The sequence below is a fragment of the Poecilia reticulata genome, chromosome 6 (genome assembly GCF_904066995.2).
Source record: "Poecilia reticulata chromosome 6, P_reticulata-male-v2, whole genome shotgun sequence".
Classification (NCBI taxonomy): domain Eukaryota; kingdom Metazoa; phylum Chordata; class Actinopteri; order Cyprinodontiformes; family Poeciliidae; genus Poecilia; species Poecilia reticulata.
The window spans coordinates 11,779,701-11,807,036 of record NC_088835.1 but is presented as its reverse complement, the minus strand read 5'-3'; the positions used below and the strand labels follow the sequence as shown (position 1 = coordinate 11,807,036).

The 27,336-nt window shown below is 41.1% G+C and overlaps 1 protein-coding gene across 3 annotated transcripts; it reads left to right on the top strand.

Moving 5' to 3' along the window:
- The first annotated feature begins 1 nt into the window (after position 1).
- On the top strand, positions 2 to 27,336 carry LOC103466368 (putative cartilage matrix-associated protein). Of its 3 annotated transcripts, none has more exons than XM_081607912.1 (6): positions 2 to 94; positions 1,550 to 1,732; positions 1,864 to 1,929; positions 2,023 to 2,118; positions 4,604 to 4,702; positions 4,798 to 5,269. In XM_081607912.1, the coding sequence occupies exons 2-6, from the start codon at positions 1,675 to 1,677 to the stop codon at positions 4,893 to 4,895; spliced, it is 417 nt and encodes a 138-aa protein (XP_081464038.1). In that variant the 5' UTR covers positions 2 to 94; positions 1,550 to 1,674; the 3' UTR covers positions 4,896 to 5,269. The 3 variants fall into 3 exon arrangements, with proteins under 3 accessions (XP_081464038.1, XP_081464039.1, XP_081464037.1); XM_081607913.1 differs by lacking the exons at positions 2 to 94; positions 4,604 to 4,702; positions 4,798 to 5,269 and adding exons at positions 909 to 1,178; positions 26,628 to 26,726; positions 26,822 to 27,336; XM_081607911.1 differs by lacking the exon at positions 2 to 94 and adding an exon at positions 990 to 1,178.

The following is a 27,336-nucleotide window of genomic DNA, read 5'->3' as shown; positions in this document are numbered from 1 at the left end:
CTGCCTTCTGCCACCACACGGCCGCTTGAGCTATCGAGTCGTCAGTTTCAACAGCGCCATCTACCGGCAGCTGCGAGAAAATACACCACACCAGGTTTGACTCAATGGCGACATCTGCTGGAGAATATTGATATGATGAAAATTTTGAAGAAAGAAAATAAAATCACACCCTTTGAACTTTTTCGTATTTTCTCACGTTACAAAGGTGATCCAAGACAGAAAGTACAATTGTTAAAAGGCCAGAAAGAAAGATATGTCATAAAAAATGAAAGCAACTTTTTACTCAAAAACAGACTTAGACAATAATTTAAATGGGTTGAATGCAGTTAAGGGTTTTCAACGAGAGTTCTCATGGGAATAAGCTGAGATTAATATCTGTGTCAACAAGTTAGGAAATTGTACAAATTTGAGACCCGTTTTTAATCAAATGGCATGTTATTGCTGATCAGGTAAAAAGAAAATAATTGACAATAAAATTATTTTTGCACTTCTACCTTAAGAAAGTGCCCCCTGAGTGTTTTCAAACAGGTGATTTTGGTCCATGATGAAAAGTCTGGACAGTGTTGATTTAGGTTAAATTCAGGCTAAATCTTTGAAAACTCAGCTGAGCAATGACAATGACAATGTTTGCACGTTCCCTTGAAACAAGAATGCCTTTTGTGTGGGGTTGAGTTTGTGCTAAGAGACCCCTGACCTTTGACCCGTATTTCAGGCTAACTTAATGTCGCAATTCAGTTTCATCCGTGCAAATCAGAATCACATTTCTCTTCAGCTTTCGCACCGAACTAAGCGAAACATTCCCACCTCTGTCTCGCCTTCTCAAGCCCTCCCTGCAATTTCCTCTCACTTTCCCGTGAGCCAAAGCACCACCAGTTTCAAATTCCTCACCAAACATTAGGACATTCACTGTTTTCTGGGGCGCAGCCACGATCCACGTTGGAAAACAGTCAAGTATGCATAGGGCTGCTCACTCCCAAGCTCTATTTATGCAAAGCAGACAGAGTTGGAGGGTGCCGTACGAAGGAGCCCACACTCAGGAGGCCTTTGGTTGGAAATCTGTGCATCAGCTCAGCTGTTTTCTGTCACTGGAAGTTAAATATTTATTTGTTCCTTGTCCGTCTTTTTCCTAACGCTGGAATGACTCAGACCTCTTCTTCATAATCAGCCTGTATAACTGGGTTTGTATATTTCTCTGACTGAAAAGCCAATTTAAATTAACCTTATTTGCCATATGTAGCGTGGAAATCTAACACATCGCTCCCTGAACGCTCTTATGAGCTCATTGCAGGATCATACTGTGGGGGGCACTTTTCCTGAGGGGGATGCAGTGGAGCTGATCAGAGTTGATGGAAAGACAGATGGAGCTGCAGAAAAATTTAGCTAAGGGTCCAAAATGTTATCTCAGCTAAATAAGAAAAACAGATGATTATATTGTTTTATAATTTATGCACTTTCTTGCTACTTTCTCTCTTGCTTTTACTCTCAAATCTGCAAGGTCTCCCTCTTTCTCACCTTCTCTCTCTCTCTCTGTCCCTCTCTCTCCTGACAGGTAGTCCAGATTTCCCCGACCTCTTCCGCCCTTCTCTAATCCCAGTCTCAGTCATCTCTGTCCCTCCTGTTTGTTTGTCGACGCTGGTTTCCCCCGAACACATCAGGACACGGAGTTTTAAAAAAATGTCCTGGACGTATGCAACCCTCCTGGCTCTCCTTGCAGTGCTGCTTGCACTGAGCTGTGAGTTTAATGCTTACCAAATCTTATGTCAAGGACTCTGCTGACGTCTGTTTTGTCTCTGTTGTACTGAGATGTGCTTTTTCTAAATTTATTTTTAGTCAGACCTGTCTCATTTCTGTCTCCAAACGCAGTGTCTCCAGAGACAGCCGAATCTGCAGCTGTGGATAGCAGCACGAGAAATGCAAAAAGTCCAGCAGGTGTGGAGCTGCATTTCACAACCGTGTGTGACCTCTCGTTTTGTCCTTCAATGCTGAAAAAAACAACAACAACAATCTATTCCCCCACCTTAGGTCAGCTGAGGAGGATCTTCATGAAAGAAGCTGATGCCTCCAACTTCTTCAGGAAGCGCACCAGGCGAGCTGTGAAATCCACGGACGAGATCAATGGTGAGTTTGGTGCAAAGTGTCTGGTCAGAGAGGCGGAGGCGTATCGCTGCATGTGGATACGCTAAGGTGGTCACTGTGGGAATCTGTGTGTTACCATCAAGGAGTTTTACACAAGAGGAACATGGACCAGTTTGTTCTGTTGAATTCATTTAGAAATAAAATGCAAATCAGAACAAAATAAAGAAATGTAATTATGCACACTCATTTTTTATCATTATTATTATTATTATTATTATTATTATTATTATTAGTAGTAGTAGTAGTAGTAGTAGTAGTAGTAGTGTCCTAAACATGGAATATACATTAGCATGTTTGCAATCCTTAAGCCGTTAAAACTTACAGAGATTATGCTGAACACTATCGCCAATATATTGGAATGCTTTGCACATCTGATGCAGAGCTGGTAGATGTATTCAACAAGCTGCCAAATAACTAAAAAAAGAAAGAGCGCATAAATCCTGATTGCTGCCATGTCTGAACCAACCTGAAAAGTAAATAAAAAAGCACAGCATAAAAGATGATATAAATGGAAAACATGTCAGAATGTAAGAGATCTCATTGACAGCACTTAGATTTTCATTAAGAAAATCTGACTTTTACTGTGTTTTCATTCTAAGACAGATAAAATGATCTTTTTATCAATTTTGATTTTTTTGTGAAACCTGGACGGGCTGCTGTGGTGCTTAGGTTAATCTTTAGCAGATTTACCCTCGCCAACTGATCACCTCAGTCTTTAGTTACATTACAAACACGCTGCTGTGAAGCTGGTGACTGTTGGGACTGTTTTGGTTTCTGAACTTGGCCCGACCGTAGACCTGCTGCTCCCCTCCCAGCAGCAGGAGTCACAGGCCAGCATGGAGCTCCAACACCCACGTCTCTGAGCGCAGCCACTTTCTGTGTGACGGCTGACAGCAGGGTCGGCCCAAGTCACAAGCGAACTAAGCGCCTGCTTAGTGCCCCAGGGCCCCTAGGGGAACCCCTAAGTGGAACAGATTTTTTTTTTAGTTATGATTTTTATGTGATTATATTAATAAAAATATACAAATTCATTATAAAGTTGTGATTTTTTTTTAACAATAACATATATTTGACAATGTATGTAGAAGTCTTTCTTATATGGACAAAATTAAAGATTAAAAAATAAATTGCTCTTGGGGTCCCCCGGTGGCCGCGGTAGGTACCGCACTGCGCGGTAATTTGATCTGCAATGAGCAGAGCACATCCAAACCTCCAAAGCTCCGGTTTAGGATACAATAGCGAAACAATGTCACAAAAAAATGTCTCAAGAGCGTTAAGGCGCGATGTTGTGTAACATGCTAACAAGGTGAAAAAGAGCAAGAGAGTAAAGCTGGGAGCGGGATGGAGGAGTGAGTAGGTGGGAGAGCGGCTGGGAGTTCAATGAGGAATTTGACCAGACAAAATAAAATACAGGCAAGAAGGTCAAACAGGCCACACATTTTGAATGCTCCTTCCTGGATTCCACAGACATAAATGATAGTAATAATAATAAATAATAATAATAATAATAATAATAATAATTAATAATAAAAGAAAATTACAGTCATACAAAATAACATTACAGTCAACCTCAGTCTGTCAGTCTTTTTTACTCTCAGGATGTTCTGCTCTTAGCAGCGGAAGCACAAACTTGAGCAGCCAAGTCTGAGAAAAGGTCAGGGGTCGTGGTTACTGCAGACGGTGTGAGTTTCGCTGACAATCTGACTGATAAAAAAGAAAGGCTTTCAGAAATATAACCATGTGAACAAAAACTATGAACCCTTACAGGTTTCCTGTTTTTTTGTTGTTTTTTCCATTTAAACATTTCAGCTCAGCGACTCTGAGGTACCGCGGGTCTGCCTCTTTTCAATGTGCTCCTTACGTTCTGTAAATACCGTATTTTCCGCACTATCAGGCGCACCTAAAAACCGTCAATTTCCTCAAAAGCCGACAGTGCACCTTATAATCCGGTGCACCTTATAGTGCAGAAAATACGGTACTGTTAATGCACATCATGTGTTTTAGTCTGATTATGTTTCCCAGCCACATAATCACAGCACTGTCAAGTTATTTAAGAAACTCCTGCTTTTTCTGACACTCTTTATGAAGTCATCACAACATCACTCTTTTATTGGGTCTTCAGCAACAATTTACTGAGAAATAGCTTGCATAACGGTATAGCATAGCAGATGCGCAGTTCCACCAGGTGTTTGCTAATTGCTGCTGGCTAGTCTGAAGGAGCTGAGTGGGGGAGTCAAAAGGAAAGGTTGCTCTGAGAGTCGGAAGGTTGAAAGCTTGGAAAATGCAGCTCTGAGGAGGAGATTTGTTGATGATGGAATAACATTACAATGTATAGCTCAAAAAAGTTGATTTTACATAACACTGCCTCTTGAAGCAATAGCCACAAAATAGAAGAAAAAGCAGAGAACCCTTTTGAATCTAAAATCTGGGTCATTACCTACTTATCTGATTTCTTCTGCGTTTGCAGCGGAGCAGAGGCAGGTTTTGGCTGCTGACGAGCGAAAGAGGGAATTTCACGAGGAGAAGAGGAATGAATTTGAGAGCTATGCCGAGGAGGACAACGACGGTATGTGTCACACGTAGAGCAGATGCAGCGGAGGTGCGGAGGAAGAGGAGTTTAGACAACTTTGAAGCTCAGGTTTGTCTCCCTAATTTCTTCAGAGCAAACCGAGAGGACCAGAGAGAGCACCGAGCAGTGGAGGGAGTTCCACTACGACGGGATGAATCCGTCCCACGAGTACAACCGTCACACCGCCTGAGACCGCTGCATACGCTTTGCTCTTATAAAAACATAAGTTTCATTAGTTTTCAGAAGAAATGTTCTCCAATTTTTGTTCTAGTTTTTTTTCTATATAGCTTAAACCTAATCCTGTAAACATTGGTTAAAATGTTTCATATTTTTTGAAAGAATCCGTAATTTAGATTGTGCTCATTGTTTCTCATTATTTCATTTGTCTGTCATTAAGCAGTTGGTTTATTAACGCCAGCACTGATTTAAAAGAGCAAATTTGGCACAAAATTGAATTCACACAAGTACATTAATTTCAGATTTGTTCAAATTTTAATGTTTGCAACATTTAATTGTCTGATTGCGAAAACAATTAAATTATGTTACACCAGAATATAATAGTAACATGATGGAGGAGTGATTGATTGAATTGCCACCAACTGCAGTGCTTGCAAACCAGAGTGGTCGGATTTACGTTTTTCTGTAGCCATAATGAAATGGATACTTTTGGAGGCTAGCCTTACTTGTATTAAAAAAATTTACAAGTAAGATGATAATCCTCTTTTCTTATCAACAGGGTTAATATTCAGTACTCTGTAGAAAAGTAAGCTTAGATGTTGTTTACAAACATGTTCGCTGAATATTAAGCATTTGTTTTAAAGTGACCATGCACATCTGTATTTTTTTATTCATATCAGCAAGGGTTACAAGCTATTATTTTTATTGTAACAGTATCTATTCTAAAGAACGCCTATGTAATTTCCGAGTAGTAGTAAATCTTATTTACTTTCCTTCAGAGAGCAAAAATATACAGAGACTATAAAAAGTAAAGCTTTCCTGTTAAATTGTCAAGCTTTTCCAATGTAAAAAATTGAGAGCTAATAAATTATTGTAATAAGAAAAATAGGTACTGTATCAAAGACTGAAACTGGTTTTATTGTGGATAAGCAATCACTCCAGGCGTCGGGTTAGGACAGCTATTGTATATGTTGAGGTGAGTTATTGAAAGGAGAGAACGTCCGAGTCCAGAATTAGGCTTAACTTGACTTTAATATACTTCCAGCTTCATCCATACACATAACGGGCAGGATTCAAGGGGGTGCGCTAGTAGATGAGATTGTGTGTGTATGGGTGTATGCGTGTGTATGTAGCTGTGGGTATGTGTGGTTTCCTATAAAGACAAACAAATACAAACCATGAGTATATGTCTGTAAATGCTCTACACGTAAACAACAACCAATCCAATCCGACCGACAATAGCGTAACACTACAAAACATACAAGAGAAACACGGCATTTCGGTCGGAAATTGTAACACCAGCGACAGCTGCGTCTAATTAACTGAGCTTACAGCTTAACCTAAACAGTTAACTCTAGCTCTACATAATACGAACAAACCACACTAAGCGACCATAACATTCGACAAGACAATATACAAATACAGCTCTTACACATCAACAGTACCACTTACATTCAATGGACGCACACGATATAAAGAGGTAATAACAAATCTGCCTTGGGAGCCGCCTCACTGAATGCTCATGTCCATAAGTGAAGTATGAACAAGAAGCCACCCAGTGGAGGAAAACGGCACTACACATGAAACACCTAGATAAAGAAAACCAAACTAAAGGGCTGGAACAAATAACAATCTTTTGTACAGGTACGACTCACTTGAATGAGCAACTCAAATTTTTGGGTTAAAAAACAAAAACTCACTTGAAAAATCATGTAGCTGCGTGTGTAGGCAAGCCCTGGAACCAGCCCCAAATCATGGGGTTTGCTTTGTTGTGGACATGATTTTCTATTTGTGTCATGGGGTGAGGTGGTTGGTGGTAAGAAGAAACGCTGAGACCCAGGTAAGATGAAAATGGTGATGCTTTAATGAAGAATTCTGCTCTTACACGAATCAGAAGGCTGGCAGCATGGCAGAGAGGGAGGCTAGAGCTCAGCACCGGTAGCAACAGCAACAGTACAATGTAATGCGAGCTAGTCGACTCAGGACTTGACAGTTCTACCAAGCCGACTAACCAGATACAAACAACATTAGACAAGGACCTGACGAAGAACACAGACAACAGGTGAGACTACACATGGGTAATCAAGGGAACGAGACACACCTGGGAGACAATCAACAGGGAAGACGCAGAGACAGGACTCACAGGGAACAGGATCACAGAAAACTCAAAAATAAACACACAAAAACACGTCAATCATGTCACGATCATGTCAATTTGTCTTTAGTAGGTGGAGACACTTCTGACATTACTTTGCCTATAATTTTAACATGGTTGTGAAGATGTAACATATCCAACTTCCTCTCCCTGTTTGGCTCAGCTATAGACACATTTCTGCAGTATGGCGTTTTATGTAAAGTTAAAATCTTTTATTGCTTCACGTTTTCTTTAGGATTGCACCGATTGCAGATTTCTGGCTGATTACCGATCTTTTAAAAGCCTGACCTGCTTTCCGATTCCAATTTTGGCCAATACCAATTTATTTTGTCTGAAATGTTGCTCAATAATGTAGCAAGAAAGTCGCTGAATTGAACTGAATAGTGGCTATTGTTAACAATAAACGTTCAGACATGACCTGGTGGTCCGGTCTATCAGTCAAACTTTCTGACGACAGAGCAGAAGAAGACAGTGGCTGATTTTTTGACTCTTGCCAAGGTAGATAAGATCCGTGGATACGTTCGGCTGATTTCACATGTAAAAATCAGCTGAACACCAATCTCCCAAAATTACGTAAATTGTCACAGATGAATCAGTGCACCCCTACTTTTCTTCTAATGATATAAAATAAAAAACGCAAGACTGTTGTAGAGTTCTTGTATTTACAGCAAGTATACTTCCAAAATCTTTGATAGTCACCACATCTTTTGTTATTAAAAGGTGGAAAAGCCATGCACTTGTTACTTTCTGGACTGCTTTTTTTCTTCTTCCTTTTTTTAAATTCCACATTCCACAGTTTTTACAGAGCGACAGAGCAGGAGGGGAGGGGATGAGGACGGAGTCTTTCAGCTAAATTCAACAGGCTGGTATGAAAAGCACAGTGATTTCACAGTGATAGCTGTTTCTCAGAGCAGCCAGTTCAGGAGTGGAAGCAGAGCACGATACCTCAACTGCACCACTGCGATGGGAGCAAAATGAAGCAGAAATACCGTCACATCACTGGTCGTTCTCCACAACCCGTCATGTTTGAGGTTTACCGAGAAGAAACAGTGTCAGGTAGTAAACGTATATCCCAGTGGCACAAGGGGATAAAAAGCTGTTTTTAGGTGTTTTTCTTTCTTTAAAAAGAATAAAAATATTTCATTAAGTCGGATGAGTCAGTTGTGATTGATCACACAGAGGCGTTTGGTTAGATTCAAGCACACATCCCTGCAGATCCCTGAGAACTCATAGAGCGCCCTCCTGTGGATGAAGGAGGACATTACAGTCACATCGAAACTTGTTAAATAAAACAGCAATTACAAAGTCACATCTAGTAGATACTGTATTTATGTGGCAATAACTGCAAGTCCAACTTTAATAAACATTTACACATCTCAGCAAATTATATTCTTACTGACAGCCATACTGTTGGAAGTCATGACGCCGTGAGCCGTCGCAGCAAAAACACCACAGCGGATTTGACGGGAGCCGCCTGAACAACAGCAGGTGTAGGAGCCATATGTAAATTTTTGAAACTTGGTACAGAATATTGTTTTGTTTTGGCGCGAGTTGTTTTTTTTGTTGTTGTTGTTGTTGTTTTCTTTGCTCTGCTGTTTGAAAGAGATTGGCATCTGTGGTTGTATTGTGCTTGAGCTTGTTGCGTGGTGCCTTTTGATTGGTTGTCTGTCTAATTCCCGGTCTTGCAGGTTTTGCATGTTTCACTCCGTTTTTAGTTGGATATTTCATGATTGATGTACCCAGGGGGGTTGCACAGTGGCGCAGGTGGTAGAGCTGTTGCCCTGCAGCCAGTGGCGGAGCTAGACTTTTAAAGTTGGGGGGGCCAAGGGGGGGCCAGGACTACCTCTGGGGGGGCAAAATTTAAAATGTGTGTCTATCTATCTATCTATCTATCTATCTATCTATCTATCTATCTATCTATCTATCTATCTATCTATCTATCTATCTATCTATCAAACTGAATATTTGGTTATTTTCTTAAGCCCTTCTGTCATTTGACATGTTATAATTAACACCTTAGACTGGCGCACATGGAGACATGATAGACCTTATGCAGAGTTAATCGCAGAGGAAACTAAAATCAATCAAATAAAATATCTTTTCTGAATATCATCTCATGGACACTGAACTAAATGCATCTTTCTGACCGGGAGCTGACAGCGTGTTGAAGAGTTATGGACACCTTGGTTAGGAAGCTCTGCTTGGACAGGTAATTTGACAGGTAAAAATAGTTCGGGTCGGACCACAATTATTTGCCTGATGGTGGTTCGGGCTTCTAATGAGTTTACATTTAATGAGTTTGCAGCACACAGAGAAAACCTAAAGAGAATGTGATCTACTTATTGTAGTTTAAGTAGAGGAATAACAGCTGACTGTTGAGAGAGGAAAGAAATTAAAGTGCAGATCCGTTAGGCAGAAACAAGCGCAGAGCGCTGGACAATAAATGCTCCACGGTTACGCTCCAATTAATCACACATGAGATGACAAACGCCAAATATACAATATATTTTTAAAAACAAAACCAGTAAAAACTTAACTGAGTTAATATGTCAGATTCCCTCCTCACCTCATCTTGATAAGAACAGAGAGCAGTCCGCTGGTTTCTATCCAGACTGTGATCAAGCGCAGCTGACCACTTGGTGCGCAGACAGTTTAAGCTTTACGCACAGAGAACATCGTGGAGCTCATTATTAATCAGACTAAGAACAATATCTGTCAGAGAATCATCTCTGATCTGGACGCTTTAAGGGACCAGAGGCTTTGGAGCGCTTAGCGGAGCTGATCCACTTCTGCTGGGTTTTTCTCCCGCTGAGGGAAGTCAGTGCGGGATCAGGAAACGATCAGAGTTCTGCCGTCTTCTAATCACGTCATTTCGTGAAATGTTACCTGATTTCAAAAACGTTCTAACAGAGAAATAATAAATGTTTCGTTTAATGACTACAAATTGGAAATAAAATGATTTTTTTTCTTTGACGGACAACGAAAAAACTCTAGCGCAACCTCTGCTCCAAACTACGAACATTGTCGGCCCCTCTTCGGTTTTTTCTCTTTTTTGCGGAGGATCAATAAATAACTTATTGGTGTTTTACCATCACCACCAGGTATGAAGGGCTTTAGCCTTTGAATTGCACCACAGCGCAGCACAACTGAAACATCCAGGAGAAGAATATCAGCTTGTTGTTATGAGTATAAAGGAGGCTGGTATCGCGCCTGATCTAAATCTATTTATTTATGTCACATGGACTTATTTAAAGTTTTATACATTTTCTTTTCATATATTTATTATTGTTTTTCTTCTTTAGATATTAGGTTGACTTAGAATGATTCCAAATAATGTACAGGAATAACCTGGTGCTGTTACATGTCAATCATCTGGGGGGGCCACTAGAGGGGCCAATCAGATGACAGGGGGGGCACTGGCCTCCTGGCCCCCCCTCTGGCTCCGCCACTGCCTGCAGCAAGAAGGCTCTGGGTTCGATTCCTGGCCCCGGTCTCTCTGCATGGAGCTTGCATGTTCTCCCTGTGCGTGGGCTTTCTTCCTCCCACGGTCCAAAAACATGACTGTGTCTCTGTGTTGCCCTGCGACAGACTAGCGACCTGCCCAGGGTCCACCCGGCCCCTCGCCCAGCACGCCAGCTGGAGATAGGCACCAGCACCCCTCCCGACCCCACCGAGGGACAAGGGCAGTGGCGCAACCACACATCATTCCGGTGGATGCCAGAACATCGATCCGTGATAATTGTGTGAAATTAAATTAATTGTCTAATATAAAAAAATAGCTTGCTGCTGTCGGGCTCAGAGTCTGAGAAGCTTTTCCTTTATCAAACAATTTTGTTTTCTGCCTCTTATTTAGTGGAAATATTGATGTTGATGAGACTTTCTCCAAAATATTAACCTTTTTCAACCTTTATAGCTCCACTGTTGAAAATGAGGAGCTAACATTCACAAATGACAGTGAAATTAAATCCAGTGCAACATCTGGTTTGAGGTGATTCCTCTGTAACCTGTTGGAGGAAAAATATCCAAACTTCAGAAGATGTGCTTTTAACCTAACAGAGCTCTGTGGTTCCTCCTATCAGTATGAGAGTCAGGGTGAGGAGGTGCCATGTTAGAAAGAGAAGTGGAAGCTGCAGGATCTTCAGAACAAACAGGTCATGATGCTGGGCGACTGATTATCCCTCTGTCTGGACACAGGATCAATAGAACCAGTTTAAAAGATAAAATGAATGGTTATATGCCAGACATGGAAAGCTGGGATGCTCTCCATGCCATGATGGTCAGGATTTAGGTCTCATGGCATCTCAAGGTGTCAACATTTCAGCCAGTGGACTGAAGGACTGAAAGAAATACAGCTCCATTCTGTAACAATTCAAGAGCTACCAGCTTTTATATATATATATATATATATATATATATATATATATATATATATATATATATATATATATATATATATATATATATATATATATCTTCTTTACACCCTTGTCCCTTAGTGGGGAGGGTTGCTGGTGCATATATATATATAATTTTTTATTTTTTTGTCATTGTACCCCCAAGAATTTAAAACTACTTTCACCCCTGGATGTACCCAAAAGAAATTCCTCAGTATCAAATCTGCTATGAGTATTTTTTTTTTGGCTCTCATTTTTTTTCTTCACGTTGTTATTTTTAAATCCTGTTAATTTGATTGGTTGTGCTGCAGCTTATTTTTTTTTGGCTCTCATTTTTTTTCTTCACGTTGTTATTTTTAAATCCTGTTAATTTGATTGGTTGTGCTGCAGCTTACGCACACATACATACGGAGTGTGGAAAAACAGAGAGAAGGACTTCTTTGCCTGTTAATACGTAATGAGTGAAATGAATTAATGGGGTCCCTTTATAACATGTTTTAAATTTTTGACTTGAGTAAAATATCAAGTCTTTTCAAGTAAACAGCTTCAAGTCAAGTCCCCAGTCAAGTCCCAAGTCTTTAAGCATTTTGTCAAGTCAAGTCTCAAGTCGTGATTTTAATGACTCGAGTCCAAGTCATGTGACTCGAGTCCCCACCTCTGAAGTGTGTTAGCAAAAATCAGCAGCAAAGATAAGGATAAAGAGCAGTGATCAGCTGTCATCAGATTTGTTTAAGGTTTCTCATTCTTTACATCTATTCCGCCACCTGAATCAACACCAGCCAGCAAAAGATCTCCTATTACCAAGCGACCAGAGGCACCACCAAATTTAAATACAATTAAATAAGCAGCAGCTAAAGAAAAACTGATCTAAAGAAAAGCCACTATGGCAGGAACAGAAATTTTACATTGGCCAGATAACTTAACCAAAGTGAACGATTTTTGGGAAAAACCAGAGCGCCTGGAGAAAAACCGGTTCCTGCAAATTGAATAAGTAAAAGTCCTGTCCAGAACTAGACACCTTCAAGAGGTGCTATGTTCTAGTCAGTACAGGACATTAGTCCTTTTGATGAAAGACTTAAGGGCATATCTGTCTCATTTTGTGACAGATATGCACATTTGACATGACGAATTAACTTTACCTAATGGAGAAAAACCACCAGGAGGATCTAGAGGTCAGCCTTACTGCTGGGTGACCTCCAGGTCCTCCTTGTGGGTCTCTCCAGCTGGGTGATCTCCAAGACCTCCTGGTGGTCTGTTTTGCAGTAAGGCTGAAGTCCAGGTCCTCCTTGTGGGTCTCACCATCTAGGTGACCTCCAGGTCCTCCTGGTGTTTCTTTTGTCTCTTTCATTTAAGAAACAGTAAGGGGTGTGCATAAGACTGACATGACGCTGTCATAAATATGACATAGCACTTGTTATGAACATGGAGAAGTCTTAATGAATGTTTATGAATGTTGTATGTAAATAATGACTCTTTTGACAAAAAAGTTGCTTATGCACACCCTTTCAAATAAAGGGTTAACTAAGAAACATTGCTAAAATAACATATATGGTCTCCAGAGTTGACCTAGAGAAAATTGTTCATGCTTTTGTGTCATCTTGTCTGGAGTTGACACTTTAGAGGTTTTTCAAAAGCAACTAAAAGCTTTTTAATTTTCTCAGGTTTTTTTACATCATGATTTTGTTGTGTTTCTTGTGTTTGTTTTTGCTTTGTGTAGTTTTAAAGTTGATTTTTTTATTGTACAGTGTTTTGTGATTGTGTCTGTGAAAAACTTTACTTACTTAGAAAGTAAAATCACATGAGGAGGATAAAAACTAAGAACAGACAGAATGAATCTGAATAAAATAAATAAAATATAAGAAAGTTTAGAGATTTAAATACAATTAAATAAGCAGCAGCTAAAGAAAAACTGATCTAAAGAAAAGCCACTATGGCAGGAACAGAAATTTTACATTGGCCAGATAACTTAACCAAAGTGAACGATTTTTGGGAAAAAACCAGAGCACCTGGAGAAAAACCGGTTCCTGCAAATTAAATAAGTAAAAGTCCTGTCCAGAACCAGACACCTTCAAGAGGTGCTATGTCAGTACAGGACATTGGTCCTTTTAATGAAAGACTTAAGGGCATATCTGTCTCATTTTGTGACAGATATGCACATTTGACATGACGAATTAACTTTACCTAATGGAGAAAAACCAACAGGAGGATCTAGAGGTCAGCCTTACTGCCGAACAGGTCCAGCTGGGTGACCTCCAGGTCCTCCTGAGGGGTCCATCCAGCTAGGTTACCTCCTGTCCTCCTTGTGAGTCTCATCAGTTGGGTGATCTCCAGGTCCTCCTGCTGGGGGATCTCCTGGTCCTCATGGGGGGTGTCTCCAGCTAGGTGACCTCCAAGACCTCCTGGTGTGTCCGTCTGACTGTAAGGTTGACCTCCCTGTCCTCCTGGTGGGTTTGTCCAGCTGAGTGACCCCCAGGTCCTCCTGGTGGGTCTCTCATGCTGGGTGACCTCCAAGACCTCCTGGTGGGTCTGTCTGACTGTAAGGCTGACCTCCAGGTCCTCCTGGTGGGTCTCTCCAGCTGGGTGAGCTCCCATTCTTCCTGGTGGGTCTGTCCATCCGGCTGACCTCCAGCTCCTCCTGGTGGGTGTCTCCAGCTAGGTGACCTCCAAGACCTCCTGGCGTGTCCGTCTGACTGTAAGGCTGACCTCCCAGTCCTCCTGGTGGGTTTGTCCAGCTGGGTGATCTCCAGGTCCTCCTGCTGGGTGACCTCCAGGTCCTCCTGGTGGGTCTCTCCAGCTGGGTGAGCTCCCATTCCTCCTGGTGGGTCTGTCCATCCGGCTGACCTCCAGCTCCTCCTGGTGGGTGTCTCCAGCTAGGTGACCTCCAAGACCTCCTGGCGTGTCCGTCTGACTGTAAGGCTAACCTCCCAGTCCTCCTGGTGGGTTTGTCCAGCTGAGTGACCCCCAGGTCCTCCTGGTGGGTCTCTCAAGCTGGGTGACCTCCAAGACCTCCTGGTGGGTCCGTCTCACTGTAAGGCTGACCTCCAGGTCCTCCTGGTGGGTCTCTCCAGCTGGGTGAGCTCCCATTCCTCCTGGTGGGTCTGTCCATCCGGCTGTCCTCCAGCTCCTCCTGGTGGGTGTCTCCAGCTAGGTGACCTCCAAGACCTCCTGGCGTGTCCGTCTGACTGTAAGGCTGACCTCCCAGTCCTCCTGGTGGTTTTGTCCAGCTGAGTGACCCCCAGGTCCTCCTGGTGGGTCTCTCAAGCTGGATGACCTCCAAGACCTCCTGGTGGGTCCGTCTGACTGTAAGGCTGACCTCCCAGTCCTCCTGGTGGTTTTGTCCAGCTGAGTGACCCCCAGGTCCTCCTGGTGGGTCTCTCAAGCTGGATGACCTCCAAGACCTCCTGGTGGGTCCGTCTGACTGTAAGGCTGACCTCCAGGTCCTCCTGGTAGGTCTCTCCAGCTGGGTGAGCTCCCATTCCTCCTGGTGGGTCTGTCCATCCGGCTGTCCTCCAGCTCCTCCTGGTGGGTGTCTCCAGCTAGGTGACCTCCAAGACCTCCTGGCGTGTCCGTCTGACTGTAAGGCTGACCTCCCAGTCCTCCTGGTGGTTTTGTCCAGCTGAGTGACCCCCAGGTCCTCCTGGTGGGTCTCTCCAGCTAGGTGATCTCCAAGACCTTCTGATATGTCCCTCAGGCTGCAAGGCTGAGGGACATATCAGACATATCAGGGCTTTCTTTTTTTTTCAAAAGTACTTGTCTAAAATCTGTTTCTTTGGGGTCTTTTGTAAGTTTATCCAAATAAAATGCATTGGCTTTCTTGTAGGCTAAATTAGAATGGAGCTGGTAATACATTTTCAAAGGTACAGAAGGGTTCCAATATTGAGAAGACATCGTCGCTCACATCAAACTTGGGTCTCACGCATATATATTGACTGAATATATATGCACCCAAAAAGGAGAAAAGTAGGGTCAGTAAAATACATTTTAGGAAATAGGTTGAAAAACTCCAAGAATTTGGAACGTGACCCTCATCAGGATCAAGGTCAGTCCCTCCAGCTTGGTGACCTCCAATACGTGCAGGTGTGTTCTGCTGCCTGACCTGCAGGTTCTCCTGAACTTCATCATCTTGTCCTAATTCGGCTGAAGAACCTGCTCTCTCAAACTCTGAATTCGAACAATCAGAGTCAGAAGAGGTGTGATGGTGTGGGTCAAATCGGCTAAACAGTTCGTCCTCAATTTCTGAGAATGAGATTTCCAACCATAAACTCTCTGTTAAACCACCAGTTTCAGCCCAGTTCTCAGGTTGTGCAGACGAGGTCGAAGGCTCTATTATATCATGATTCTCAGCCTCAATGACCGTTGTCTCTTCTTCTAGAATTATTGTTTCCACAACAGCATCTCGGTCTTTTGTAAAAATTGTGTCTTGATTTTGCTCGTGTTGCTCCCTGACAGGAGTAAAGACTTCAACCTGCTCGCATTCTGGAGTTGTCACTTCAAATGAGATTTTCTTTTCCAGAAGCTTAGTTTGATTTTTATCTGCTGTACTCAAGTCAGAATCTGCAAAGTCTTGAGTGCTTATTACCGGTGTAGCACTAGGAATTACTTCTGTTGGCATTACTCGATTTGGTATTGTGTCAGATTGTTCAGACAAATCAATCTGAAGCTGAAGTACATCTGATGGTGAATGTAGAAACTCTGCATTGTCACTACCAGTTGAACTTGCATCTGCGAGTACATCCACCTCAAGATCACACTCACTCTGTTGCTCTGAAGACAGCTGGGTGATTTCTTCTTCATTTCTTTTCTCCATATCTTGTCTTTGCTGGATGACATCAACCTCTGAAGTAGAAATATGTTCTTGGTCAGATTCTGGAGCTTCAACATCCAAAGATATTATAGATTTCTCTTCTTCGGACATAGTAAACTCCTGAGATTTAGTATCCTCAAATTTCTTTGGTGGTCTCTGGTCTCTCTCTGAAGAAAATGTGCCCTTCGGATTTGCTTGACATGGTTCTGTTAATTTCTTAATTTTTTCAGTGAGTTCTGAAAGGCTTTGAACCTCACATTCAAGTTCATCTGCAGATCTCCGCGCAGCTTTGATATTTTCATCTACATAATCACTGTCATAATTTCCACATGAACTTGAAGTGTCAGACACAGCTGTCTTGTCTAGTATTGCACGCAATTTCAGGAGCTCATCTTGCGATTCCTTGTATAGCTGGTGGTAGTAGTCCTTTTGTTCCCTTTCTCTAGATACCTGTATATCAAGTTCGGAAATTATCTGGTGAAGGGAAAATGCCGTGCTTACTTCAGCTTGTGGTCGACACAAACTTTGAGATTCTTTGCTTTGTTCTGTATCTTGTGTTCCTTTCAGAGGGCCACCACCCAAAGTGGATATCTGTTCTTGATCACATTCAGGAGCTGTGATGTCCAAAGATGTGCTAGAGTTCTGAAAATTAGAATCCAAGCTTATGTTACGTGTGTCTCTAGGCTCCTCAGTCGTAGCAGTTGAGGTTTCCAGTTGTGCAGGTTGTGGGGCATGAGTTTCCATTGTAACACTAGAATCCTGTAAAGTAGGTGCATATACATCATCATTTTCAGTGACTAAAACTGTGTAAGATGTGTTTTCTTTGTGCTCAACGTCGGAAGAAATTGTTTCATTTGAAATCGTTTCTTTGGGCTCTGCTACAATCATCCATGTATTGGCTGTTTTTACCGTATCTTCAGATTTCAAAAGGAAGTTGTCCCGCATTGCACGCAACTCCAACAGCTCATGATGTTCTTCATCATATAGTTTTTTGTAATAGTCCTTTTCATCCTTTTCCTTAAGCAATTCCTCTTCAAGATCATAATTTATTTGTTTAATGGAAATTAACTCAGTTTTTTCTACTTCAGTTGTACACACATCCTGTTTCTCATGCTCAGGATCAAATACTGTGGAGATCTGCACATTTTGGTCCGTCTCTAAAGAAAATGTGCCCTTTGGATTTGCTTGACATGGTTCTGTTAATTTCTTAATTTTTTCAGTGAGTTCTGAAAGGCTTTGAACCTCACATTCAAGTTCATCTGCAGATCTCCGTGCAGCTTTGATATTTTCATCTACATAATCACTGTCATAATTTCCACATGAACTTGAAGTGTCAGACACAGCTGTCTTGTCTAGTATTGCACGCAATTTCAGGAGCTCATCTTGCGATTCCTTGTATAGTTGGTGGTAGTAGTCCATTTGTTCCCTTTCTCTAGATACCTGTGTATGAAGTTCGGAAATTATCTGGTGAAGGGAAAATGCCGTGCTTACTTCAGCTTGTGGTCGACACAAACTTTGAGATTCTTTGCTTTGTTCTGTATCTTGTGTTCCTTTCAGAGGGCCACCGCCCAAAGTGGATATCTGTTCTTGATCACATTCAGGAGCTGTGATGTCCAAAGATGTGCTAGAGTTCTGAAAATTAGAATCCAAGCTTATGTAACGTGTGTCTCTAGGCTCCTCAGTCGTAGCAGCTGAGGTCTCCAGTTGTGCAGGTTGTGGGGCATGAGTTTCCACTGTAACAATAGAATCCTGTAAAGTAGGTGCATACACATCATCATTTTCAGTGACTAAAACTGTGTAAGATGTGTTTTCTTTATGCTCAGTGTCGGAAGAAATTGTTTCATTTGAAATCGTTTCTTCTGGCTCTGCTACAATCATGCACGTATTGGCTGTTTTTGCCGTCTCTTCAGATTTCAAAAGGAAGTTGTCCCACATTGCACGCAACTCCAACAGCTCATGATGTTCTTCATCATATAGTTTTTTGTAATAGTCCTTTTCATCCTTTTCCTTAAGCAATTCCTCCTCAAGATCATAATTTATTTGTTTAATGGAAAGTAACTCAGATTTTTCTACTTCAGTTGTACACACATCCTGGTTCTCATGCTCAGCATCCAATACTGTGGAGATCTGCACATTTTGGTCCGTCTCCAAAGAAAATGTGCCCTTCGGATTTGCTTGACATGGTTCTGTTAATTTCTTAATTTTTTCAGTGAGTTCTGAAAGGCTTTTAACCTCACATTCAAGTTCATCTGCAGATCTCCGTGCTTCTCTGATATTTTCATCTTCATAAACTTTGCCATCACTTTCAGATGAACTTGAAGTCTGAGGTACAGCCGTCTTGTGTTTAGATGTCTGATTATTTTTCTCTAGTATTGCACGCAGTTTCAGGAGCTCATCATGGAATTCATTCGATAGATTGCTGTAGTAATGCTTTTGGTCCTTTTCTTCAGATAACTCTGTCTCAAGAGCAGAAACTCTCTGATGGAGGGAAAGTACCTTGTTTTTCTCTTCTTCTAGTTGACACAAAATTTGAGATTCTTTGCTTCGTTCTGTATCTTGTGTTCCTTTCAGAGGGCCACCGCCCAAAGTGGAAATCTGTTCTTGATCACATTCAAGAGATGTGATGCCCAAAGATGTGCCAGAGTCCTGAGAATTAGTATCCAAGCTTATGTAACGTGTGTCTCTAGATCCCTCAGTTGTAGCAGCAGAGGTCTCCAGTTGTGCAGGTTGTGGAGCAGGAGTTTCCACTAACACACTAGAATCCTGTAAAGTAGGCACAACCAGCTCCTTGTTGTCAGGATCTACAATTATGTAAGATATCTTCTCTTTGTGCTCAGAAATTGTTTCATTTGAAATTGTTTCTTTGAGCTCTGCTACAATTATGCATGTATCGACTGTTTTTGCCATCTCTTCAGATTTCAAAAGGAATTTGTCCCTCATTGCACGCAACTCCAACAGCTCAGGTAGTGCTTCAACATACAGTTTTTTGTAATTGTCCTTTTCCTTAAGCAATTCCTCCTCAAGATAATCATTTCTTTGTTGAAGGGAAAGTAGCTGAGTTATTTCTGCTTTTGTTGTACACACATGATGGTCCTCAGACAAAGTAAAGTCCTCAGCGTTAGTATCCTCAAGTTCTTTCTGTGTTGCAAAACTCGTGTCCTCTGGCATGGATTCAAGATCCGTGATTTCCATGGTGTCACTAGGGTGCTGCAGGTTAGGCAAACCAAGTTCCCCTCCATTACCATCCAGAAATGTAGAGCTGTGAACACTCTGATCAGACTCTAAAGGAAACTTGTCCTTCATATTTGTTTCGTTTGGTTTTGCTAATTTCTTATTGCTTTCAGTACATTCAGATTTCTGCGCAGGTTCGACATTTTTATCCTCATAACTGCCATAACTTCCAAATGAACTTGCAGTGTCAGATCCAGCTGTCCTATCTTTGGGATTAATTTTATCCAGTGTTTTGTGCACTTGCAGGAGCTCAGCTTCCAACTCCTTGTAGAGTTTTTTGTAAAGATTTCTTTGCTCCTTTGCTTCAGATAACTCTGTCTCAAGATCACAAAATCTCTGTTTAAGAGAAACTAACTTGGTCATCAGTTCTTGGTCACTTTCAGGAGCTGTTTTCTCCACTTGTGCAGGTTGTGGAGCATCAATTGTGTCTCTAAGGTCAGTCTGTAAAGAACTGTCCTTCATGCTAAGAACTTCTTTTGAATCTGGTAAGCTCCTAAATTTTTCAACTGACTGTTTGATCGTTTGAACTTGAAAGTTAAGTTTATCTACAGATTTCCACACACCATTTATTATTTCTTCTACATTTTCATCATCATCGTCGTCATAATAATCATCGTCGTCATCATCATCATTTCTAGATAAGCTTGAACTTTCAGGTTCTGTTGACTTGTCTTTATACTGCAGATTGCATTTTTCCTTTGCTGCACGCAACTGCAAGACCACATCTTGTGATTCATTGTACAGATTTTTGTAATGGTCCTTTTCCTCCCTTTCATTTGAAATCTGTTCTTGCTCACTTTCTGTAGTGTCAGAGACTTCATATTCTTCCTCCAAAATCATAGAGAGCCTCCGCCTGTCGTAGTCAGTCTCTTCAGAAAACCTGTCTTTTGGGACTACTAACTTATAAAGTTTCTCTTCTGATTTGATGTTTTCATCTGCCTTTTCAAAGCTGTCTTCTCCAGATGAACTTGAACATTTAGGCACAGTCATGTTTTCTTCAAAATTCTGACCGACATCCTCCTGTGCTGCAAACTTGTCTACTCCTGAATCTGCCTTTTCAAAGCTGTCTTCTCCAGATGAACTTGAACATTTAGGCACAGTCATGTTTTCTTCAAAATTCTGACCGACATCCTCCTGTGCTGCAAACTTGTCTACTCCTGAATCTGCCTTTTCAAAGCTGTCTTCTCCAGATGAACTTGAACTTTTAGGCACAGTCATGTTTTCTTCAAAATTCTGACCGACATCCTCCTGTGCTGCAAACTTGTCTACTCCTGAATCTGCCTTTTCAAAGCTGTCTTCTCCAGATGAACTTGAACTTTTAGGCACAGTCATGTTTTCTTCAAAATTCTGACCGACATCCTCCTGTGCTGCAAACTTGTCTACTCCTGAATCTGCCTTTTCAAAGCTGTCTTCTCCAGATGAACTTGAACTTTTAGGCACAGTCATGTTTTCTTCAAAATTCTGACCGACATCCTCCTGTGCTGCAAACTTGTCTACTCCTGAATCTGCCTTTTCAAAGCTTTCTTCTCCAGATGAACTTGAACTTTTAGGCACAGTCATGTTTTCTTCAAAATTCTGACCGACATCCTCCTGTGCTGCAAACTTGTCTACTCCTGAATCTGCCTTTTCAAAGCTGTCTTCTCCAGATGAACTTGAACTTTTAGGCACAGTCATGTTTTCTTCAAAATTCTGACCGACATCCTCCTGTGCTGCAAACTTGTCTACTCCTGAATCTGCCTTTTCAAAGCTGTCTTCTCCAGATGAACTTGAACTTTTAGGCACAGTCATGTTTTCTTCAAAATTCTGACCGACATCCTCCTGTGCTGCAAACTTGTCTACTCCTGAATCTGCCTTTTCAAAGCTGTCTTCTCCAGATGAACTTGAACTTTTAGGCACAGTCATGTTTTCTTCAAAATTCTGACCGACATCCTCCTGTGCTGCAAACTTGTCTACTCCTGAATCTGAAGCAGTCTGCCTAGATGCTTCCAGTTCAATCAGAAGCTCATTCAAAGCTGAACTTAGACTGTCAGGAGGAGTAGACAGGAACTTGTCTACTTCTGAATCTGAAGCAGTCTGCCTAGATGCTTCCAGTTGAATCAGAAGCTCATTCAAAGCTGAACTTAGACTGTCAATATCGCTACCTAAATATTTGTTGGCATTGCAAGATGAACTGGTGCTTTCAAACTCGAATGTCTTGTTTTCAAGCTTCATCTTTACGTCCTGCCACATCGAATTCACTCTCACGAGTTCAGCATGGAACTGAACAAATTGGTTTACGTAAAAATCCTTTTCTGACTTCACTTTGAACATCTCTTTCTGAAGATTAAGGTAAGCTAAACTCAGAGTTTGAAAGTCAGTTATGACTTTTTCAAGACAGATATTGAATTTCTGCAACTTTGTAAACGTCTTATAAAGCTCAGTTTGTGATTTTACGTACTGCCTTTTGTAATAATCCTTTTTGGCTGTTTCCTTAATTAACCCCGACCTGTCATCAGAATGTTGTTCCAAGAGGAGAAACGCCTGATTTCTTTCTTCTTCTTGTACAACAAATTTTTGTGAGTCCAAGATTTGCTGCTTGTAGTTTTGCTCCCAAGATATTGTCTGCCTACGCTCACAGTCTGGATCTTCAGACTCCAAAGTTTCACCAAACCTTTCTTTCACAGAAAACAAACTCGCTCCAGATTCTGTATCCACGGCTCTATAGTTTGTGTCCTTGCTTGTTTGAGCCTTTCCAGCCACAAAACGATCTTCAGATTCACCCTCTGGCAACATGTAACGATTGTCTTCATTTTGCTCAAGCTCACCTGACAAAACATCTCTTGGAATCAGCTGATTTTGTGTCAGGTTTTCTTGTTGCAAAATCTCCGCTTGAGCATGAAGTTCATCCAAAATCAAAGATAGAACGTGAATATCTCTCTGTATATCAAGGTTGTTGTCGGCATCAGAGGCTGAAAGGTAGCCTATATTTTCCTGAAGCTGATTCATTACATTTTTCCACAATGGATACAATTGCAACAAAAAAGCTTGGCATCGAAAGTACAGAGTCTTCCAATGTTCCTTTGCCAATGCCTCCCTAAATAATTCTGTCTGAAGACCTTTGGAATCTATACTTGTAAGGAGAGCTTGAAATTCAGCGTTGATACACTTTGAGTTCACTTTCGAACGTCCAAGTGTTTGAAGGCACTGGTTTCTGCAGTCAGTTGTGTTCAAATTTCTTGACATTGCAACGTCTTGGTAAATCCTGGCAGACAAGAAAAGTTGTTCAACAAATGAATAATTCTTCTAGGTTTACTTTGCAAAATAATTTGCTGTTTAAAAGTTCTGTCTGTTTTCCAAAATCGGGAAAAGTGACTGAACTGTCTTACCATGGCTGAAAATAGACGTCATAGTCCAAGGTTGAACCTGTATTATGTCATAAAAGAAAATATCCTAGCAACACGATGACGCAGTCAGTTCTCTACCCGCCCACGTTGTTTGCGTCACGCCAAAGAAATCTGCGATAGATAGATAGATAGATAGATAGATAGATAGATAGATAGATAGATAGATAGATAGATAGATAGATAGATAGATAGATAGATAGATAGATAGATAGATAGATAGATAGATAGATAGATAGATAGATAGATAGATAGCGTACTTGAGGAAATAAAACTATGAAATATTGAAGCAAAAAGACAGCAACCTGAAGCTACAGCTGAATAAATGCCTTGTGCTTTTACTGCAATTGGTTTGGAAGCAAATTAATGGTTGGCCCGAACCAAGTATGTACTGTATATGATGACATTTTTTGTCTAAATATGTTTTTAATGGGGGTTTTTTGTTTGTTTTGTTTTACAACATTCTAGCGTTTTTAATAAACGTACGCCATCGCTACCAACATTAACATAATGAGCAAAAGCTGCAATAGGTTTACATAGTATATTTATTTATCTCAATGATATTCAAATTGGGACGTTATTCCAACTTACAGAGACATACTAGCATAAATAATTCATTAATTAACGTACTGTTATCAAAGTCCAGAAGTGGTAGCGCTGGACTGTCGTGAAGGGAACGGGATCAGCAGCGGTGAACCGGTAGGCGGAGACTGTCCTCTTGCTTCCTCGTTTCCCTCTCACTTATCTCATTGCACAGCACGCCGGTAATTTTGGTCACGTTTCCAACCCTTCATCTTTATTTATTCCCATTTTAGTTCTATCTGTAGCGAGTTTATTAAAACGGCTTTACAACATTTAGCAAAACCCACACAACCCTGTCCTACATAATCGGGGGTTGTCGACTGGCTCATCATAGGGTTGCCACTACTAGGGTTGCCATCTTTCAGAAATAAAAGTAAGGGTTGCCACCGCTTTCTGTGTGACGGCTGACAGCAGGGCCGGCCCAAGTCACAAGCGAACTAAGAGGCTGCTTAGGGCCCCAGGGCCGCTAGTGGGCCCCATCAGTGAAACTGATTTTTTTTTAGTTATGATTTTTTAGTTATGATTTTTATGTGATTATATTAATAAATTCCTCAGTGCAGCTTTCGACACTGTTGACCATGACATTTTACTGAATCGACTGGAGAGTTGGGTCGGACTCTCCGGTCCAGTGCTCAACTGGTTTGAATCTTACATAAAGAACAGGGATTTCTTTGTTTCAATCGGAAACTTCTCATCAGAGAGGTCAAAGGTCACATGTGGGGTACCCCAAGGTTCAATCCTAGGACCCCTTCTTTTCAATATTTATATTCTCCCACTGGGTAAGGTTTTAACAGGACATAGGATTAGCTACCACAATTATGCGGATGATACACAGCTCTACATCACGATGTCACCAGGTGACTCTGAACCCATCCAATCACTGAATAGATGCTTAGAACAGATAAATATGTGGATGTGCCAAAACTTTCTCCAGCTAAACAGAAACAAAACTGAAGTTATTATCTTTGGACCTAAAGATGAGCGAACCAGAATCAATGCACAGCTTCAGTTATTACAACTATAAACCAGCGATCAGGCCCGAAACCTGGGAGTAGTGATGGACTCTGACCTGAACCTTCAGAACCACATTAAGACAGTCACAAAGTCGGCCTTCTATCACCTGAAGGTTTCTAGGTTTAGAGGACTTATGTCTCAGCGCGATCTAGAGAAACTCATCCATGCGTTTATCTTTAGCCACATTGATTACTGCAACAGCGTCTTCACTGGTCTGACTAATAAATCAATCAAACAGCTGCAGCTGATCCGGAATGCTGCTGCTCGGGTTCTCACTAAAACCAGGAAGATAGAGCACATAACACCAGTTTTAAAGTCCCTACACTGGCTCCCTGTAGCTCAGAGAATAGACTTTAAAATACTGATGTTAGTTTATAAATCACTGAACGGTTTAGCACCACAATACCTTAAAGATCTGTTATTACTGTACCAACCGTCTAGACCCCTCAGATCTTCTGGTTCTGGTCTGCTCTGCATCCCCAGAACCAGAACCAGACGAGGAGAAGCACCTCAGATTTGGAACAAACTTCCAGAAAACTGTAAAAACAGCTGAAACACTGGGTGCCTTTAAATCTCAACTTAAAACCCACTTGTTTAGAGTTGCTTATGGCTAAATTAGGATTCGAGTGCGGGTTTTGGTGTCTTCCATCTTTTTGTCTTTAATGTTTTTAATTTCTTCTTCTTTCTTTTCGACGTTTTAATGATGTAATGTTTTTTGTTTTTTTATTTTTATTTTTTTTAATCTCTCTCTTTCTCACTGATTATTTCTGTTTTTATTTTAATTATGTAAAGCACTTTGAAATGCCTTGCTGCTGAAATGTGCTATACAAATAAAATTTGATTGATTGATTGATTGAATAAAAATATACAAATTCATTATAAAGTTGTGATTATTTTAACAATAACATATATTTGACAATGTATGTAGAAGTCTTTCTTATATAGACAAAATTAAAGATTAAAAAATAAATTGCTCTTGGGGTCCCCCAGGTGGCCGCGGTAGGTACCACACTGCACGGTAATATGAGCTGCAATGAGCAGAGCACATCCAAACCTCCAAAGCTCCGGTTTAGGGTACGATAGCAAAACAATGTCACAAAAAATGACTTTTTCTTCAGGGAGAGAGAACAGAATAAAGACAAGATAAAGGTATGTTTTTCTTGGCAATGTAATGTTTATCAGAAATATTTGTGGAGCAGTCCAGTTCAACAGCCAAACATTTATACTACAATGTTTGTTTTAATGAGTTGATTCTCATGGTTGGCTCTGTATATTTCTGAGGTATTATTGGCTGCTTCAAAACGCCCTGTTTGATGACGTTCGATAATTAAAACTTCTCAATGTTTGACATTATCTAGCAAAATGTTTCTTTTCCGATCAGAGCCGATGTCTCCACCGTTAATGCAGACGGTGTGAGTTTCGCTGACAATCTGACTGATAAAAAAGAAAGGCTTTCAGAAATATAACCATGTGAACAAAAACTATTAACCTAAACAGGTTTCCTGTTTTTTTGTTGTTTTATCCATTTAAACATTTCAGCTAAGCGACTCTGAGGTACCGCGGGTCTGCCTCTTTTCAATGTGCTCCTTACGTTTTGTAAATACCGTATTTTCCGCACTATCAGGCGCACCTAAAAACCGTCAATTTCCTCAAAAGCCGACAGTGCACCTTATAATCCGGTGCACCTTATAGTGCAGAAAATACGGTACTGTTAATGCACATCGTGTGTTTTAGTCTGATTATGTTTCCGAGCCACATAATCACAGCACTGTCAAACTCCTGCTTTTTCTGACACTCTTCAGGAAGTCATCACAACATCGCTCTTTTATTGGGTCTTCAGCAACAATTTACTGAAAAATACCTTGCATAACGGTATAGCATAGCAGATGCGCAGTTCCACCAGGTGTTTGCTAATTGCTGCTGGCTAGTCTGAAGGAGCTGAGTGGGGGAGTCAAAAGGAAGGGTTGCTCTGAGAGTCGGAAGGTTGAAAGCTTGGAAAATGCAGTTCTGAGGAGGAGATTTGTTGATGATGGAATAACATTACAATGTATAGCTCAAAAAAGTTGATTTTACATAACACTGCCTCTTGAAGCAATAGCCACAAAATAGAAGAAAAAGCAGAGAACCCTTTTGAATCTAAAATCTGGGTCATTACCTACTTATCTGATTTCTTCTGTGTTTGCAGCGGAGCAGAGGCAGGTTTTGGCTGCTGACGAGCGAAAGAGGGAGTTTCACGAGGAGAAGAGGAATGAATTTGAGAGCTATGCCGAGGAGGACAACGACGGTACGTGTCACACGTAGAGCAGATGCAGCGGAGGTGAGGAGGAAGAGGAGTTTAGACAACTTTGAAGCTCAGGTTTGTCTCCCTAATTTCTTCAGAGCAAACCGAGAGGACCAGAGAGAGCACCGAGCAGTGGAGGGAGTTCCACTACGACGGGATGAATCCGTCCCACGAGTACAACCGTCACACCGCCTGAGACCGCTGCATACGCTTTGCTCTTATAAAAACATAACTTTTATTAGTTTTCAGGAGAAATGTTCTCTAATTTTTATTCTAGTTTTTTTTCTATATAGCTTAAACCTAATCCTGTAAACATTGGTTAAAATGTTTCATATTTTTGAAAGGATCCGTAATTTAGATTGTGCTCATTGTTTCTCATTATTTCATTTGTCTGTCATTAAGCAGTTGGTTTATTAATGCCAGGACTGATTTAAAAGAGCAAATTTGGCACAAAATTGAATTCACACAAGTAAATTAATTTCAAATTTGTTCAAATTTTAAGCAAAACAACATATTTCCCACAATTTACAGTGAAATAGGTAGAGTTGATCAAAACAAACCTATACAGGCACATGCAGAGGGGAGGGGCTGGGGTTGCTTGAGCACCTGCCCC